This window comes from Pholcus phalangioides, unplaced genomic scaffold (genome assembly GCF_987345545.1).
Source record: "Pholcus phalangioides strain wild (caught in Gottingen) unplaced genomic scaffold, Ppha-v1.0 ptg000024l_1, whole genome shotgun sequence".
Taxonomy (NCBI): Eukaryota; Metazoa; Arthropoda; class Arachnida; order Araneae; family Pholcidae; genus Pholcus; species Pholcus phalangioides.
This window is the reverse complement of record NW_028301616.1, coordinates 31,317,376-31,334,119: the sequence shown is the minus strand read 5'-3', so window position 1 is coordinate 31,334,119 and position 16,744 is coordinate 31,317,376. Positions and strand designations below refer to the sequence as shown.

At 36.1% G+C, this 16,744-nt stretch overlaps 1 protein-coding gene across 4 annotated transcripts in view; it reads right to left on the bottom strand.

Moving 5' to 3' along the window:
* Positions 1-2,953: 2,953 nt before the first annotated feature.
* Positions 2,954-16,744, bottom strand: part of LOC149069223 (uncharacterized) — a 29,727-nt gene continuing 15,936 nt past the window's right edge. For 2 of the 4 annotated variants that reach the window (XM_089251311.1, XM_089251312.1), the window contains exons 5-6: positions 4,664-4,771; positions 2,954-3,173 (exon numbers count right to left, since the gene is read on the bottom strand). In XM_089251311.1, the coding sequence (XP_089107437.1) occupies positions 3,056-3,173; positions 4,664-4,771 (226 nt within the window). In that variant the 3' untranslated portion in view covers positions 2,954-3,055. The remainder of the gene's footprint in view (positions 3,174-4,663; positions 4,772-16,744) is intronic. The other 2 variants (XM_089251313.1, XM_089251315.1) reach the window with 1 other exon arrangement.

The following is a 16,744-nucleotide window of genomic DNA, read 5'->3' as shown; positions in this document are numbered from 1 at the left end:
CTGCTCTTCACCAGCACCTCCTAGAGAGAGGCCTCCGCAGTCTGCTTGTGACGTCAGTAAGTAGTCCATTTTCCCTCAAAATATTCAGAGAAACAAATACCCTGCTCGTTCTGTAGAAAAGAAATGATAGGGCTCAGAATTGGCGATTTCTATGCCCCACATCCAATCACTACGCGGTATTTGTGAGCCAATCAGGAAGATTCTACACCAAAATAAGAAAGAACGAAATAGGATGCTGTGTTTCAAAACGTGGCAAACTTCTAGGTAGTCTGAATGACGTTTATGGCAAACAGTGCAGAGGCCTTCTATATCTAGGTGCTGCTCTAACGCCTAACATAGCAAGTTTAAATCATCATATTGACATTACTAAACCAGACATGCACCTCGTCCATATTCCTTTGCGGAACCTCTAACGAACTGGTACATGTTGGAATGTGCGTGTACGTATAATGAACCTACTGTGAAGTCTGTTTCTGTATAATGCTTATGTGTAGCGCTGCCATCTGCAATCAATTTTTTTAAATTACGAGTTTTTTCTCAACTCATAGTGAGTGACGTGTAATGAATGAATAATTGCAATGGCGTAGGCCTCTGTTGCTTTCTGCGGCGAGACTTTTTAACGGGACGACAATTTCCGCGCACATTCGCACCTCGAAGTTGAGAACCTCAGAAAACCAACTTCAGCCGACCACCACTGCGGCGACGGTGGGGTTTGAACCCGGATCCTCGCCCGTCAATATGACCACTCGACCAGCACAACAGCATCATACTGACACTACGTGTGTGAAAATAACACTTTCACCCTACAACAATCTCACCTTTACGAGATAATGGGTTATTTCCTACACCAGAGTATACACCACAGTCATACCCATGTTAAGTACAGGTATTTCATCCATAAACCACTTCACATAAAAGCTTTTCGCAAGAAATTTGCATTACGTTACTTAACGAATCGGCGATATATATAGTAACCTTGTCCTAACCACACCTTAGAAAAAGAAGGGGTGGAAGAAAAAATATAAAAGGAAAGAGTATAATAGATAAAGGTTTTCCTAGGAGATCTCTTTCGCTTTTATATGTATAAAGTAAAAAAAAGCGGAGGGAAAGGAAAAAAAAAACTTCAGTAGATAATAGGGTTACTATGAAGCTTCTCGAGTGGGCAGGAAAAGACAAAAGGGAGGCTTAATAGATAGGAAAGAAAAGACAAAGAACTAAGAATTTATCCCACTGGTGTTTTGTAGTAATATTATACGCCTGTGATCGTAAAGAGGTTAATCTCTACAGGCAAGGCCCTAGAAATTTCTGCCTGCAAAGTAATCTCGTCACAATGCCTTCTAAACCGAATTCAGGATTGTTGGGTTGATTCTGTATCAGAAAATTATTGCGAAACATCTCTGAAAAGTGTATTCAGTGTAAACTTTCACAAGTTCGGAATGAGACGTGCTCTCTGACAATGAGCTGATTAAGTTGTATTTGGAGTGAAAAAAAGTCATTGTAGCCGTAGATTTTTAATTTGCCTATTGGAAATTCCCATTGAAAGCACATTACTTTAGCTCAGAAAACGTTTAGTTCAATGACTTGCTTTTAGCAAAAATACCCTTACGTGTCTACGGATCCTGAATATCATACAATGAAGCATGCATTGCATTGTCCATATATATACAGACTATCCCACTGTATAACTCCATTTAGCTGGGTGGTAATCTGACCTTGCTAACAATGTACGACCCTCCGATAGTGACCATCCAAGGCTAATTGTGCTCTGCTCTGTGGTTTTCCCCTTCATTTCATCTACTCCCATCATACATGTGCCACTGTTGTATGCAAAAAAGCCCAATTCTAGATACTAATTAGTAATCTAAATGCGAGGCCATCGTGCAGGAATCTAATCATGAGGATCCATGTTCAAACCCTCTTTGCAACGCAATGATAGCTGGCTGAAGTGCAAAACAAACACATGGGGTCACAGAAAATGAAATATCAAATCACAGTGCAGACACGTGGAAAAAACAAAGTATGGGACGCTTTATAACAAATGCACGAGGAAACAGTACAACTAAGAGGCTATAGAAGCAAAAAGTGCGAAAATTCCAAGTTCAAGAACATGCATTTGTTAAATATATGTCATTCTCCATCCCATGCCCTAGTGTGGCACCTCTGGGCCATCAGTAACTGTGGAAAGTCTGAGTCGTTGTTGTTAGTGAAATCTGCATTCCTTTGCTCTGGCAACATTTATTTGTGGGAGGGAGGGGGAATCTATTCTCATGGTAACTGGAGGTCATTTATCATAAACTTAATCCCGATTTCTACAGGAAATCTCGTGAGGTCCCTCGCTATCCTGCAGTACCACTTCGATCAATTCTAACCTCAGTTTAACCACATGGAATTGGCTTATGTGCGAGCAGACAGTTGCATAATTAAATGAGCTTCCCACTGCCACACATAGGCACTTGTCTTTTTGAGCCACTTCAGGTAGGACAATAGTGAGAGGAAAAACAATTTTTTCTACGGTCCATTCCACTGGTTTCAGATTAACCTTGGACAGCACTAAATTAATGGCTTTAAGCCGGGTTTTCCTAGGAGCAGGTTACCTGCATCGTGTGCAGCGTAAAAACGCTGGTTAAAAAACTTGACTGAACCTGGTCGAACATGACTTCCGGTGTTAACAGCGCTCCGTGATGAACTTTTCTATTGCTTGCTTTAAGAAGTTTGGGAGTGCAAAAACAACTTTTTTGGCTAGGCACTGTTATACAGAAGAAAGGACTCCTTCCCCTTTAGGAAATAAGAACATTATTAAGGTCTCCATTCTATTCACGGGAACAGAAACAAAACATTTTTTCTTCCAGGAAAATGAAGCTTCCTCCAAAAGTGAAAAGAATACTCCCTCGTAATCCAAGACAAACAGTACTGATGATTTATATCTCCAGAACAAGAAATTCATAACAATATCTTTCAATAATAAAAACGTAATTTATTTGGCGGATCTTGAGTGAATAATTTCCTCATGAGAAAAATGTAATCTGTGATGAGAATAGGGAAAATACATAAGTTTTTAGACTTTGTCATTGGTGGGTGGAAAAGATAAGAACTCGTCAAGCGTCGGCCCACCTCTGCCAAGTGGATCATCGGGAATCATCAAACGGTCCCCTACGAAGCAGTACATCAGCAATCTGAAAATCATCGAAATTTAAACTATAAGAATAAACATAGGATTTCTTTTACACAAGAAATAACACAAAGGTGTTAAGACAATAAAGTCTGGACAGTCAATTTACGTCTTTTTGTCTAATCAAAAAGGTTACAATACCATTATAAAAAAAAGACTTGAAAGTAGTGGTGTCAGAGTCAGGGGTGTTACGAGTGTTCAAGTAGCCACAGTAATTTGATTTACAGGTCTGAGTACCCCCAGAATTGATTGAGAAATCACAATTTCCATTATAAAAGCCACTTAAAAGCACCCAAAGGTCTGAAACACTTTCAATGCCCTTTGTGTGGAAGTAGAGATGCCTTAAGAGGATGATGATAGGCCTGAGCCTATGAATTAAATCATTGAAAATGTTGTTCCTTACGTGTTTATATAATATTTCTTTAAAAATATATCATATTTCAGCCATGGACAATTTAATTCCAAGTATTGCTGCTACTGAACATTTTTTTTTAGAGAAATCAGAAAGGTGACGCAAAAATGTCTGTGCCCCATAAGACCCGGATTTCATCAAATATACCATTCAAAAGAGATAATACAACAAAAGTAAAGTGACAAGATGTTTTCTTAAATCCTACAATGGAAACCTCATTTTTGAAAAAAAAATATTTAAAACTGCAGTTGACCCTCTGTATTTACTTCTTCATATTCAGGGTTTATGTTCTCAAGAAGGGTCACTGCGAATAAAACTTTTTTTCAAGTTTAATTGTCTTGCGTGGCAGAAGTAGAAGGGATGTCCGGCGGTTCTTACGATGTTTTTTGAGGAAAAAAACCATCACGTCTGTTTACTACTTCTTTATTTAATATGCTAGAGCGGGGGTCTTCAACCCATTTTTTTAAAAAGGCTACTTTACGGAAAAAAAAATGAATTTTTGTTTTTGGTCACTAAAATCAAGGATTTAAATTAGTTTGCAACCCTTCATTCATTCAATACTTCAACTCATTTCAATCCACTGATTTACAGAAGCGATTTCCTTTCCAGCTATTGTCAATTTTAGCAATAATTGGCAACTTCCCTTATTTTTAGCAACAATAAAATCATTTTCAGTTTTTCAAAACCCCAATTCGCTGTTAGTGAGCCTAGGATTGCAAAGACAGATTTTCTTCTGCAATGCAATAATCTGAGGCTTTTCAGGGACTTTTTTAAAAAGATATAGAAAAATCTCAAGAATTTGGTTTTTGACAAAAACATTTTAATAAGGCTAAAAAATCGGAAGGCTTTACGGTAAATCTGAAGTATGGGCACCCATGGTTAATACGCATAATTAGTATTTTCTTCTGATATGAAAAATAACACTGCAACAGTTGTCCAAAAACTGTAGAAGACAGCGCCGCTGTCCAAAAAAACTAAAGGGCAGCAAATGTGAAAACCTGCAAATACCAAAGGCGGACTATATTTGCTATAAAGATCTCAATTGCACACAAAAGTAGACTTTTTTTCATAGTAAAAGCTACCTTTCCTGGATGACAGTTTTCCAGGTCGAGTTTTCTCTTTTCAGATCCCTGAATTGATCATTAGATAATATAACCCCTCCATTATCACATGCCAGCTTGACGATGAACCTGAAATCATGATTAAAGCATGAAAAAATATTGGAATTAGTAGAATATTTTTCTCTCCAAATAACCATAGGCTGCTTAGTACCACACAAAATAAACTTGAGTTTTTTCCCCCAAACTCTTCGGGTGAGAACAAGGTAGCTGAAAAGAAAAATTGAATGAATCCTTTCATTTTCTTCAGCACAAAAGGAAATAATTTTGTCAACGGAAAAAAAACCACTCACAACTAAAGCAGATACAATGAATACAACAAAAATAAATTCATGATGAACTTTTCATTAAAAAAAAAACTTCCAGCAGAAATCCTTCACCTTATTCAATAACTGAGAATTTTTAAGACATTGTTCTGAGGTGATCAATGCAATAAAACTATTATACAGGGTGGTCCAGAAGTCAACCTAGTTTCGGAAAAAAAAATTAAAAAGAACTGTTAAAGGTAGAGATAGATTGAAGAATTTCTAAGAGAAAGTTTTTACAATTCAATTTTTTACTTACTACAAAATTTCATGGGCACTTTTAGTGATGTCCAATTGGCACTTTATTGATGTTAAGCCTATATTAGATTTCTTTGTTTGTTTGTAACATGGGTGTTAAAAAAGAATGGATGCAAAATGAATAGGAGTAAAAGAAAATTCGAAACCTTCACTTTTAAATGCAGTATAAGCCGTTTGTCTCTATCTTTAATAACTTTTTTTAAATAAATTTTTCAAAACTGGTCAGGACTTCTGGACTAACCAAAATTTAAAACAAGTACAGATATGAAAAAATGTGTATAATACAGTGGTACCTCAACTACGAATTTTTCGGCTAATGAACATTTTAGTTGATATGGATGCACGCGCTAACACTTGTAAAACAGTCCCGTCGTGAATTTTAACACATTCGGCATCAGAATTACTGTCACTTGAGCCTGATTAACTCATGCCCACCTCAGAATCTTTTTTCCTGATGTTACTCTACTTCTCTTTCTGAAAGATTTTAAACCATTTCATGTAAAATGAAAGATTCAGCTCATAGAAAATGCATTGAAAGAAAAAATAACCTATGTTTTCAGAGCACACATTCTTTCAGGACAAGAGTGAGCATCAAACTGAACAGACTGGACTTTCTAGAAGCTTGTTTTTTCAATCTGAATGTACGAGATACAGAAATGAGCTGACCAACCACGAATGCATGGGGGACACAAACTCTGCAAAACAAATGTGGGTTGTCAACACCATTGTGCCAAGCCCTGTTAGTCTCACCCTTGTGTGAGCCATGCTAGACCACCATGCATAACAATGCTTACAAGACCGGAGGAAAGTACTGTTATACAGGATTTATCGTAAATGATGAAATACCCCAAAGCAGAATGTTTTGCAATGAGCCCCTGGCTGAGCGGAAATGTTTGGTGGTAAAAATCCTCATAATAGTGTTTCCTGCACTTTTTCATAAAATTCTTCCAGATTGTTCTGCAGTAGCACTAATTGTTCTAATTGCTGATTTCAGCATATTCTGCTGTGGGGATAAAATATATGATGAGTTGTGCCGGAAGTGTGCATGCGCATCTAACAGCCTGAGTGTGTATCTACTATTGTGCATGAATTTATGTGCTGCCATCTATTTCTCAAACTATAAATGAATAAAAGTGATGATTGGATATCAATACCATTCTCGGCCACTGCGCAGAAATGTTAACTGGGAGATCAACATACATTCGTGGTTCAAAGTTTGGAATTACAGAAAACTTTAAAAAAAAGTTAACTCTTAAAACTAACGACCACCAACTATGCTGCCAGTGGGGTTTGAAAACAGGTCCATGAGATGATAGTTCATCACAATGACCACATGACTGACTGCACAGCGGCAGAGAGAGAGAGGACGACTCTTTGAATACAATGAAGTGATTCTCAACACAATGATGAATTCCTCTATATGAAATGTTTCCAAGACTTGTTTTGAAATGCCTCTAGTCTTCTCTAATGCCTAAACTATATTGCCTCTCAACACAATGTTAATCCCTCTACAGCAATTTTTCTTTGTCCTCACAATATCGCTATACCAATATTTCACTGTATATTTTTTACTCAGACATCAGCAATGTTCAAGATTTTCAAAACAATGGACAAGATGAACCTTAAGTTATCCATTAGAATGGACTTGAACATTTCCATTTTATTTAAAGCTGTGTTAAGAACAGATTTAGCAACTGCGCATCAAATTGTTCTTGCTTGATGCCTACAGTATTAGATAGCACCCATTAAAATTTGCTTGCAGCACTGAAGAAAAAAAAAATACAGAAATTATTAGGATTGGTTTTTCATGGAAATTGAAGAACGCAACTGTAACCGGATTGGATGATTTTCTATGCAAATTATGACACGATAACACATGGTGGTTGTGTGTATATATATGAACTGTTTGGATCCTACAGTCAGAGTGTTAGCTTAATGTTGGCATTGATTTTGTCAGTATGTCTTGAGGGTATGCAATGAACTTCAAATTCTCAGTGACTTCAATTACAGGTCAATATTCTTTCATTAAATAAATTTGTTAATTTACCAATGATTATTTTTGTATTATTTTCATCTGTACTCGCTCAAAACTATGCTTTGCTCACAGAAATAACTTGACAAAAAAATGGTGTATTAAAATTTGTGTAAATCTGGAGAACTCTCACCTTGTTTCTCACAATGAAGCCAAATGGACCATCTTCCCGAAGAGTGTTCCAAAGTCCAAGCTGATATCTTGGAGGACTATGCATACCATCAATCTAGTGCCTCAACAAGGATACACTAGTTTCAGTTAGTCAAGTGCCATTCCAGGTTATCACATATTAGATAGTTCTTTGCTAACAGAACTGTTATCATATATACAAGGTTTGTTAAAAAAAGTATCTGACCATAATTTTTCATGCTTAACCAATGAAGCTAGGGAGGGGTGGTTTGTTGTACATATGTAGATAATCTTAACGTGTATGCTTGAAATTTTTTTTTTCTGCCTGCAGAAGCTGTTAGTCACCATTAGACCAATGAGTAAGGTCAATGAGTTAGACACCAATGAGTAAGGAAGTTTTAAGGGACCTTGCATTTTCAGTTTGAAAAAATGGCAGAAAAACTTGAATGCTACTGCATTAATCATGATAGAGCCTGCCAATTGTGACCCAGAACCTCTTGGTAGTACTCCTTGGTGACGGTTGTGCTGTGTGGTATGTACTTTTAGCTTGTCCTATGCAATCTACAGAGTTGCTTCTGCTCCACTGTTAGCAGCTGTGGCCCAAATTCTGATTGTCCCAAAGCCCAAATTGTCAGTCAAAATGGAAAAACAAATACAATGCTGATACCCACCTCATCTAGAAGTTCTCTGATCTTGATTCAACAATCCTGCACCACGAGAGTCCTCACTCAATGACAATCTTCTTTCTAGATGTAGGTGATTTATCTCTACTGATGTGTGGCCATCTTTGAAGCAGTTATACCACTCTTTTATCTGTGTGGTGTCCATTGTTTCGTCTCTGGAAGCCTGTTGAATGTTCTGGATTGTTTCCACTAGGGAATCACCAAACTTCACACAAAATTTAATGCCATAGTGTTACTTAAGTTTTTCTTCCATTTAGTCACAAAAAAAAACCCCAAAAAAATGTGACAGCGTTCACTTACACTGAGTCACTCATTGGCAATCTGCCAGCCACTGGCATCTTCTGCAGGCAGGAAAAAATTTAAGAATGCGCACTAAGATCACCTGCATATGTGCACCAAATCACACGAAAAATTATGGTTGGTACTTTTTGAATAAACTTTGTAAAATGGCCTATGCCTGTCCCTCAAATTGATGCTAATGATAATGACATCTATTCAAAAAGCCTCATTATTTTACCATTCTTAATAATGCCAGTTAACTTAGTCCTTGAAACAGCACTTATTTTTGGAGCCATCATCACTTATCCTGTAAAGATGATATATAACGAGGTTATTTTTGTTAAGAAATTTTTGCAAAGGTGTTTCTGGTACTCCAGTGAGTGCACAAGTGAGAAGCTGAAGTTTTCCTTTGCTTTCATTTGACTATTGTGGAACTAATTCTGAATGATGGCACAGGTCCCCCATCCTAGAGCACAGTGGGATCTATTGCACCCCCTCAGTCAGACTTCTCACAGGCCCTTCTAGTTAATTTATAGCGTGAAAAAGCCAAACAATATGGGAATTCTGACGGGTCCTATCAGCCCTGCCCTTGTGGGGGAAAATGGGTGACAGAACCAAAATTAACACTTGCCCTTGTGATAGAGCACAGGGGCTGCAGTTGGCCATGCGACCCATTGCTGCCACAAGGGGCGCTGCTCAAGAAGGATGTTAAATCCAAGGTGAATGGGTAAAGAAAAGTTCTATCGGCTGAAAAAATCAAAGAAAATGTTTTATGTCTGCTCTGGAAGGGCACAAAATCTGAGATGAAAGGATGGAAATTTTTTTTGTTAGGAATTGTTTGGGTAAGGTGTGAGGGAGAAGCAGGACCCCCAGGGGTAGGGCTGACAGGACTCCAGCTTGGGGGCCCGGGACTAAATCCTTATTTTTTTTTCACAATATAAATTAACTGTAGAGGGGACCCCATAGAAAATCTGGCTTGAGTCCCACAAAAGATTCCAGCCTAGGGGCCCTCACACAGGATGTAGGGACTATGGGGAGCACAGGTACAGATTTTATCTTGAGCTGCCCAGATAGCTTACATTGTTTCTGGTATTATGGTCAGAGGCAGTCTATTTTTCTCAACGTTTCCATTGACGAGATATGAATTTTTACTGTGGTATAAATTTTGGAGTCTGAACCAAAGTCTACGCTGCTGCCCCTTACAACCTGCTGTCCGGATGAGCTGCACCCTTTCTTAAGATGACGCTGTAGAGGCTCAAAGAGCAAAAAATATGCTCTTTTAAGTATTCATTCAGTGCTCCGTTTAAGTATTCAGTATTTTGAATTTAATTCTCCAGCAGGGAAGAAAAGGTCACTGTGGTGGTCAAGTGGTCATAGTGATGGACTTGCATCGAAAGGTCCCGGGTTTGAACCCCACTGGCACCACAGTGGTGGTAGGTTGAAGTTTTTTTTTTGTGGTTCCCTAATGTGAGCTGATCTTGTTAAAGAGTTTCGCCACAGAGAGCAACAGGCCTGCAAATGGTACAAATACTCAATCTTTACACTTCATTTTTGAAATATAGATAGCATCGCTGAAAAATCAAACAACATTAGATACACACACTTACACTTCTGGCACAACTCACTAGGTAGTGAATTGCCCATGGCGATAGATCCGAGTTGTGCTTGATTTGAAAGACTTAATCATATATGAAATAATACTCGCATTATTTCTTAGCAGTCTGTCTCTCTCTCATACCCACAACAAAAAGGCTAGAAAAATCACAACTCAAGAAAAAAAGAGCAACAACAAAAAAAGGGGAAAAAAAAAGTTTTGCAATGATTGTTTCAAACTCAAACAAACAAAAGTACAGTGAAACTTCGCTATAAAAATACTTCATATAATGATAAATCCCTCTGAAACTTTAGATTTTTGAACTTTGAACTGCCTATAGTCTAATATCGTTCCATCAAGAGGATTTAACATGCTTTACTATAATAAAACCCTCTATAGTGATATGTTTTTAGGATATTTCGAAACTTCTACATTTTTTGAATTTAACTCAAAAAAAAAATCACCTTCAATATATTTTTAAATTCCTTACCTGTGTTTGTTCTTCCGAGGGTATTTGATAACATTGTTACTTTGCGCTGTCTACCCTCCGGAAAACGTTAATTAAGTTGCTGTGAAGGTACTTTCTGCATAGTACACAAAAATATTGTGCAGTAAACTACATTGCAGAGTAAAACTGAATTTTATTCATCAACTGACCGATTATAATTTTTTGCCGAGAATAAACACATATAAATGCATTCTATCTTCATATCAAAAACTCCAATTCAAAAAAGATGGCAACAACAGCATATATTTGATTGTGCATGATTATAATACTACCTCTCAATATAATGATAACCCCCTCTACAACAATATATTTTTTGGTCCACAGAGTATCGTTATATCAAAGCTGTATTTTAACAACAACGCATGGCAGCTTGAGCAGTAACTTCAGTTTTTGTGGACACGCCTTGCTTTGCATCTCAAAGAGGTATCTAAGCGGCCCCAAAGGATCGGGTGTATCCAGATTTTTTTTGTAGATACATAGTCGAACTTCATTATAATGAATACCACTTATATATAATGGACAATTAAATTTTTTTAAATAACAGTAAAGGATGCTTATTTTTATATGATAAGTTTTACATTTCCAAGCGATAAAAAAACATAACTAATTGTTTTACGTAAACATGACTCGTACTGCTCACCAGCAAGACAAGTCATATAGTCCAAAAAAATTTTATTTACTATATAATAAAACATTTTTTATAGCAAACTGCTGTACTTTTATTGATGTACATATACTCTATAACTATAATTTGAGCATCACACCCCCCCCCCCCACCCTTCACATAAAAATTATCTGTTATAAACAGGACTTTCATTAATATGGACAACCATTATCCCCTACTAGTCTTGTTTTACAGCATGGTTCAAAAGTCAGAAAATAGATGTTTCAACTGCAACTATCAGGCCAGTGAAATAGGGAGTTGTTCTGGTGAGCATCTATTTTGAGAACTATACTGTTCTCAAAATAGATGCATGGATGATACTTTTCTAAAGGAAAGGGTTTTCTCCTGCCACAATGTTCCACTTGAACAGACCTATAGTTTTTTCGTTCCGCTGAACAACCGAGATTGAAGATTTGGTACTCAATCCAAGCGGGAAACTATGTCAGCGTGATACTCGTATCCTCTGAAGACGACACGCATGACGTGTCGAAATACATCAGGAATTTTTCATCTTTAAAAATATGGAAAATAGATGGCAGCACTATAACAATACAACAAGCCGCTGTGATGGTAAAGTGATCATAATGACTGACTCGCATTGCAAGGTCCCAGGTTTGAACCCTACTGGCACCACAGCGGTGGTCAGGTGATGTTGGTTTTCTGTGGTTCCAAACTTTGAGGCCCAAATGCGAGCAGATCTCCCAGTTAAAGTCTTGTCACAGAGCAACAGGCCTACAAATATTCAATCATTACATTTCACTTCTGAAATATAGATAACAGCACAGAAAAATCAGACAACACTATATAAGAACTCAGAATGTTAGAGACACACACTTCTGGCACAACTCACTAGGTAGTAAATTCACTCAGTTTGAAAGACAGCACTATAACAAGCATCAACCAGAAACAAACTGCACAACAAGTGCATTCCAACATGTACTAATTTGTTAGAAGTTCTGCGGAGGAATATGGGGGCAAGGTGCAAGTCTTGCGACCGTATTCACCAACAAGGTTTAAACTACAATCGCAGGTCAAAGGATTAGCAATTGACACGGATTGGTTAAAATCCCCAATTTATCCAATCCGTTTTGATCTTCAATCCTTTCACCAGCGATTGTAGTTTAAACTGTGTTAGTGAATACAGCCGTCAATGAATCAATAGTTATTTTCATACACAATAATTGGCAAGTTTGCAGACACAAATTGTCACAATGTCCTATATTTGAAATATGACATCTATATTTGTTTTGGACATCTTTTTCTCAGTCACCTTATTCAGCATTTTGCGCTTGCTGTGGCCTTGTATTTGTATTAACTATCTCAATTTTCCAGATTTTCTCTTGAAAAATATGACCATCCAAAATCATAATGTAACACCTTTATATACAGTATTTGATAAATTTTTTTTCAAATTTAAAAAGGCCTTAAACACATCAACCTCAATTGTATTACAATTCAGCTATAACAAAATTTCACAGAATCTTTAATGCCGTTATAACAGAATTGGACATAATATATCACATAAGCAAGATTGAAAAATGTGAAAGGAATCTCTAGATAACCGGTTCTCAACCTTTTTGACTTGCGGAGCCCTTTTCAGTACATAATTTCTATGGCGGAGCCGTTTGATTCGAGGAGCCCTTTTTTGTACATAATTTTTATAGCAGAACCTTGCAGGCCTCTCTTATTTACGTATCTATCAAATTTACTGATTCATTTTATTTTCTTCAAGTCACCACAGAGCCCTTGGGGCTCCGCAGAACACCGGTTGAGAACCGCTGTTCTACATCAACAGTTCTTAACCTGTGCTCCACAGCTGCAAAAAAGCCTGCAGGGCTCTACAAATTATATACTAAAAAAAGACCATGAGTCAATAGACCTCATGCAGTTTAAAAGTTGAACTTTCCTATTAGACTATGAAAAAAGCAGCTTAAAAAATGTTTCAAAAAATTCTTCAATAACAAACTACCAGGTTGATGATACAATAAAACCCGTCTTTAATGGAATTGCAAAGGACTGAGATTTTCTTCCGTTCAACTCTAACTTTATTAAGAGGTTTTCACTTAATAAAGGTTCAAGTGACATAATTGTGTATAATTATGTACCGATCTTGTATTTAATAGAAGTAAAAAAATTGAAAATAAAGTTAATTTGGAAATAAAATTAATAATTCAAAAATAGAAAAATAAAGTAATGTGCATTCAGGACAGACTGTAACTAGCCAATCCTGCGCAATAATTTGCATTTGCTGTGCTGGTACACTTACATAGTTACGGTACACTGCGTACATTATTTACTCTATAATTATATAAAATATTCTCGTTTTGACAGCATTTGTATAAAACTTCATTTTTTCAAAAGAGGAGCAGTGTAAGGGTGAAGACATTTTTTTACTTGAGAATTTTTAATGATTGTTAATCTGTCACCGCTTTTTTTACATTGGAGACAGATTTCCATTTAATGCAGGTTTCATTAAAGACAGGTTTTACTGTGTAATGAAAATTGCATTTTATTTTTCAAAAAGTTACATAATCTTTTTATATGACCAGGAAGGACTTGTGTACAAAGTAATTTCATTTTGTTGGTGAATAAGCATTTCATTACAGCACTTATTCAAAAATGTGAATAATATCAAGCACACTTTGAAACATGTTGAAAAAAAGTTGTATATCATTACCTCCATGAAAAGTCAAAATTTTACAAATGGTTATTCTGTAGGAGTTGGGGGGAAAAAATACAAAATTCATCAAACTCAATAATTACTCTTGTGAACTCTATATCGCACAATCATTCAATACTGCTCTCTATCAGAGATTTTCCCTTTTAAAATTTTCTTGCCAATAAATTGAGTTTTTGTTTACCAATGCTTCTAACATTTACAGTCATACCAACTAATCTTGTTTTTTGCATACAACCTGTGGATTACCATATACCCACACATTAGCCGGCATGACGGAAAATTTGAGTCACATATTCTAGATAATTCTTAAATATCTGTACAAAAAAAAGATTGAATTAAGTGATTTGGACCATAGGCATATGCAGGGAGGGGCATGGAGAGTCCATGCACCCCCCCCCCCCAAGAGTAAAATTTAAAAATATTTTTTAATGTCTTAGTAAAATAATTAAAAAAAACACCTTTACACCATATCTTAATCAATGTCTGTTAATTTAAAAAGCTTTTTGAAGGTTAGTAACTGAAAATTCTCTGAAAGAAATTTGTTGCGCTCCTTTCAAACCTGATGCCCCCCCCCCCCCCGCAAAGGCAGATCATGCTACTGATTTGGACCCTGTCTGTTCTCGGGATCTTATCTGATTTTAGGATCCTTTGTTTTATGAAATATATTCAGATGTACATGAAATATTAAGCATATTTGTTCGTGTAGATTTGACAAGTTTAATGGAAATATGTGTAGACAAAGTATTTTTGTACTCTTTCATCATGCATCATTGAAATAAGCAGAGCAAAAAATTAGACATTTAGAATTTAGACACACATTTAGAAAGATTTAAATGAAACACAAATCCATATCATGTTTCTTCAATCGCTGAACATCCAGAGAAACGCATGAAACATGTATTAGATTGACGATAATTAAATAGGGAGCAATAAGCAGATGCTCAAATTTCATTATTATAGAATTCCTTAGTAAAACAGGTTTATTACAGTGAAGAATATTTTATCCAGATTTGCCTACTTATTCAGTACTCATTTAAAAAACTGTCTTTTGAATGTATCCTGCGTTATTGAACCTTTATATTGCTATAGTTATTGAACCTTTCGTTCCTTCCTTTTCCAGGCATGCCAAGAATGGACTAGACTCAAAAATCTGATCTTCTCCCTCCCACTTCAATTCTTATGGCATGCCAGCTAATGTGGGAAAGAGTAAATATGGTATATGTTATATTCTCTTTGAAAGACTGGAATAAGAATAAATTATTTTTAAAATAATTTTTCATAGGTATCAGATTATGCATTGATATACAAAGAATAATAGAAATTTCTTCTAAAAAACTGACCAACAACGCCTTCCATTCTTTAAAATGGCCTTATTGGTAATGGTTAACAACCATAAGATTTATAAGATTTGCAAAGGTAAGGGATTATGTGCAGCTGAAAATTAAAGAAAACTTAACAGCCTTTTATGCTTGCCATTCAAAAGTGATGGGAGTGGTTTTAAAAGGTTAAAAAAAAACCATTTTTTTTTTGCAGCACTATAATTACCAATTGGCATAATTTCATACCTGAAGTTTTTCAGTAAGAATTAAGCATCATATTGTTTTTAAATAGCTTCATTCATAGCTCTTTAAAACAATGGAAGCAATGAAATTTTGATATTTCTGATAGGTTCAGATCCTATTTAGTAAAGCTTCATTTCTAAGCAAGTCCTTCTACATTGACACAGTAAACACTCAACATAATCATATAATTTTATACAGATAAAACATCACAACCCCCTCAGAAAATCAAGTCATTTGGTTGCCAACGCAAGATGAGTTTTCTTCACTGGGGACAAAAATTATGTCTGGTCTCAGTATATTCAAACCCTCAGAAAATTTGTAATCACATCACTGGGCGAAGAGACCAGGAGATCGTGCACTGCAAAATTTAACTCCTTAATGCTAATGTTATTAAGCGAGACCGTCAAAACTTTTTTTTCCAACTTTACTATATATATAACCAATATTTCTAACAAACCAAATAGAATGATTGTAAAATACAAAGGCTGCCTCTATTCCTGAACACTGCAGCCCAAGACACTTCTTAGCATGTTTAGCATATGCTAGAGAGCAAAATTTTCAATAATTTAGAGTCACACTCAAACATGAGCATTTAAGGAGTTGAAAAATAATTTATATAAGTTATATCATTAATAGTCATCATACAGTAATTCATGGTAAGCAGAGAAAAACTTTTCAGAAGATGAGGGATTATTTTGTTACAAAATTTTATTCATATTAATGTTTTTTCCACCCCTTTTTGATTATAGTAACAAATGCTTCAATTTTTCGATCAACCGACATCTTAATGCTTCAGGGGGAGACTTTCATATGTGGTTTTTAATGGGGATTTTTCTGGTTGTTTAGATGTGATTTTTCTAATTTCCAAACATATTTCTAATGTTTCATCTGCTGTTATGGAAGAGATTTTCTGAAAGTGATAATGCTTTTATGTTGCATTGAGGAGCATCAAAGATAGACTACTGCTTAACCACACGCACACCACAAATATTTTTCTGCAGAATTTCTAACAAATTGGTGTATACGCCGAAACATAGAAACATGTTGTGTGTGCATATGTGTAGCCATAATGGGTATATGTTGAAGTTGTGTGCTTATTTGTGTTCTGCTGGTGCTGCCACATCCCTTCCATATTTTAAAATGTAGATGGTGAATGTGTCATGCTAAAGGTCTGCCTTCTCTCTGTGGACAGACTTTATCGAATGGAAGACTGGCTTGTATTCACGTCTTGAAAGAGCATCAATGTATTCACCAGATCATATGCTGGTGCACTTTATTATTTAATTAAATATTTCACAGTTTTTGAAGTCAAGCATTTCATTCACTATCCATAACTCCTGCTATCAAACAC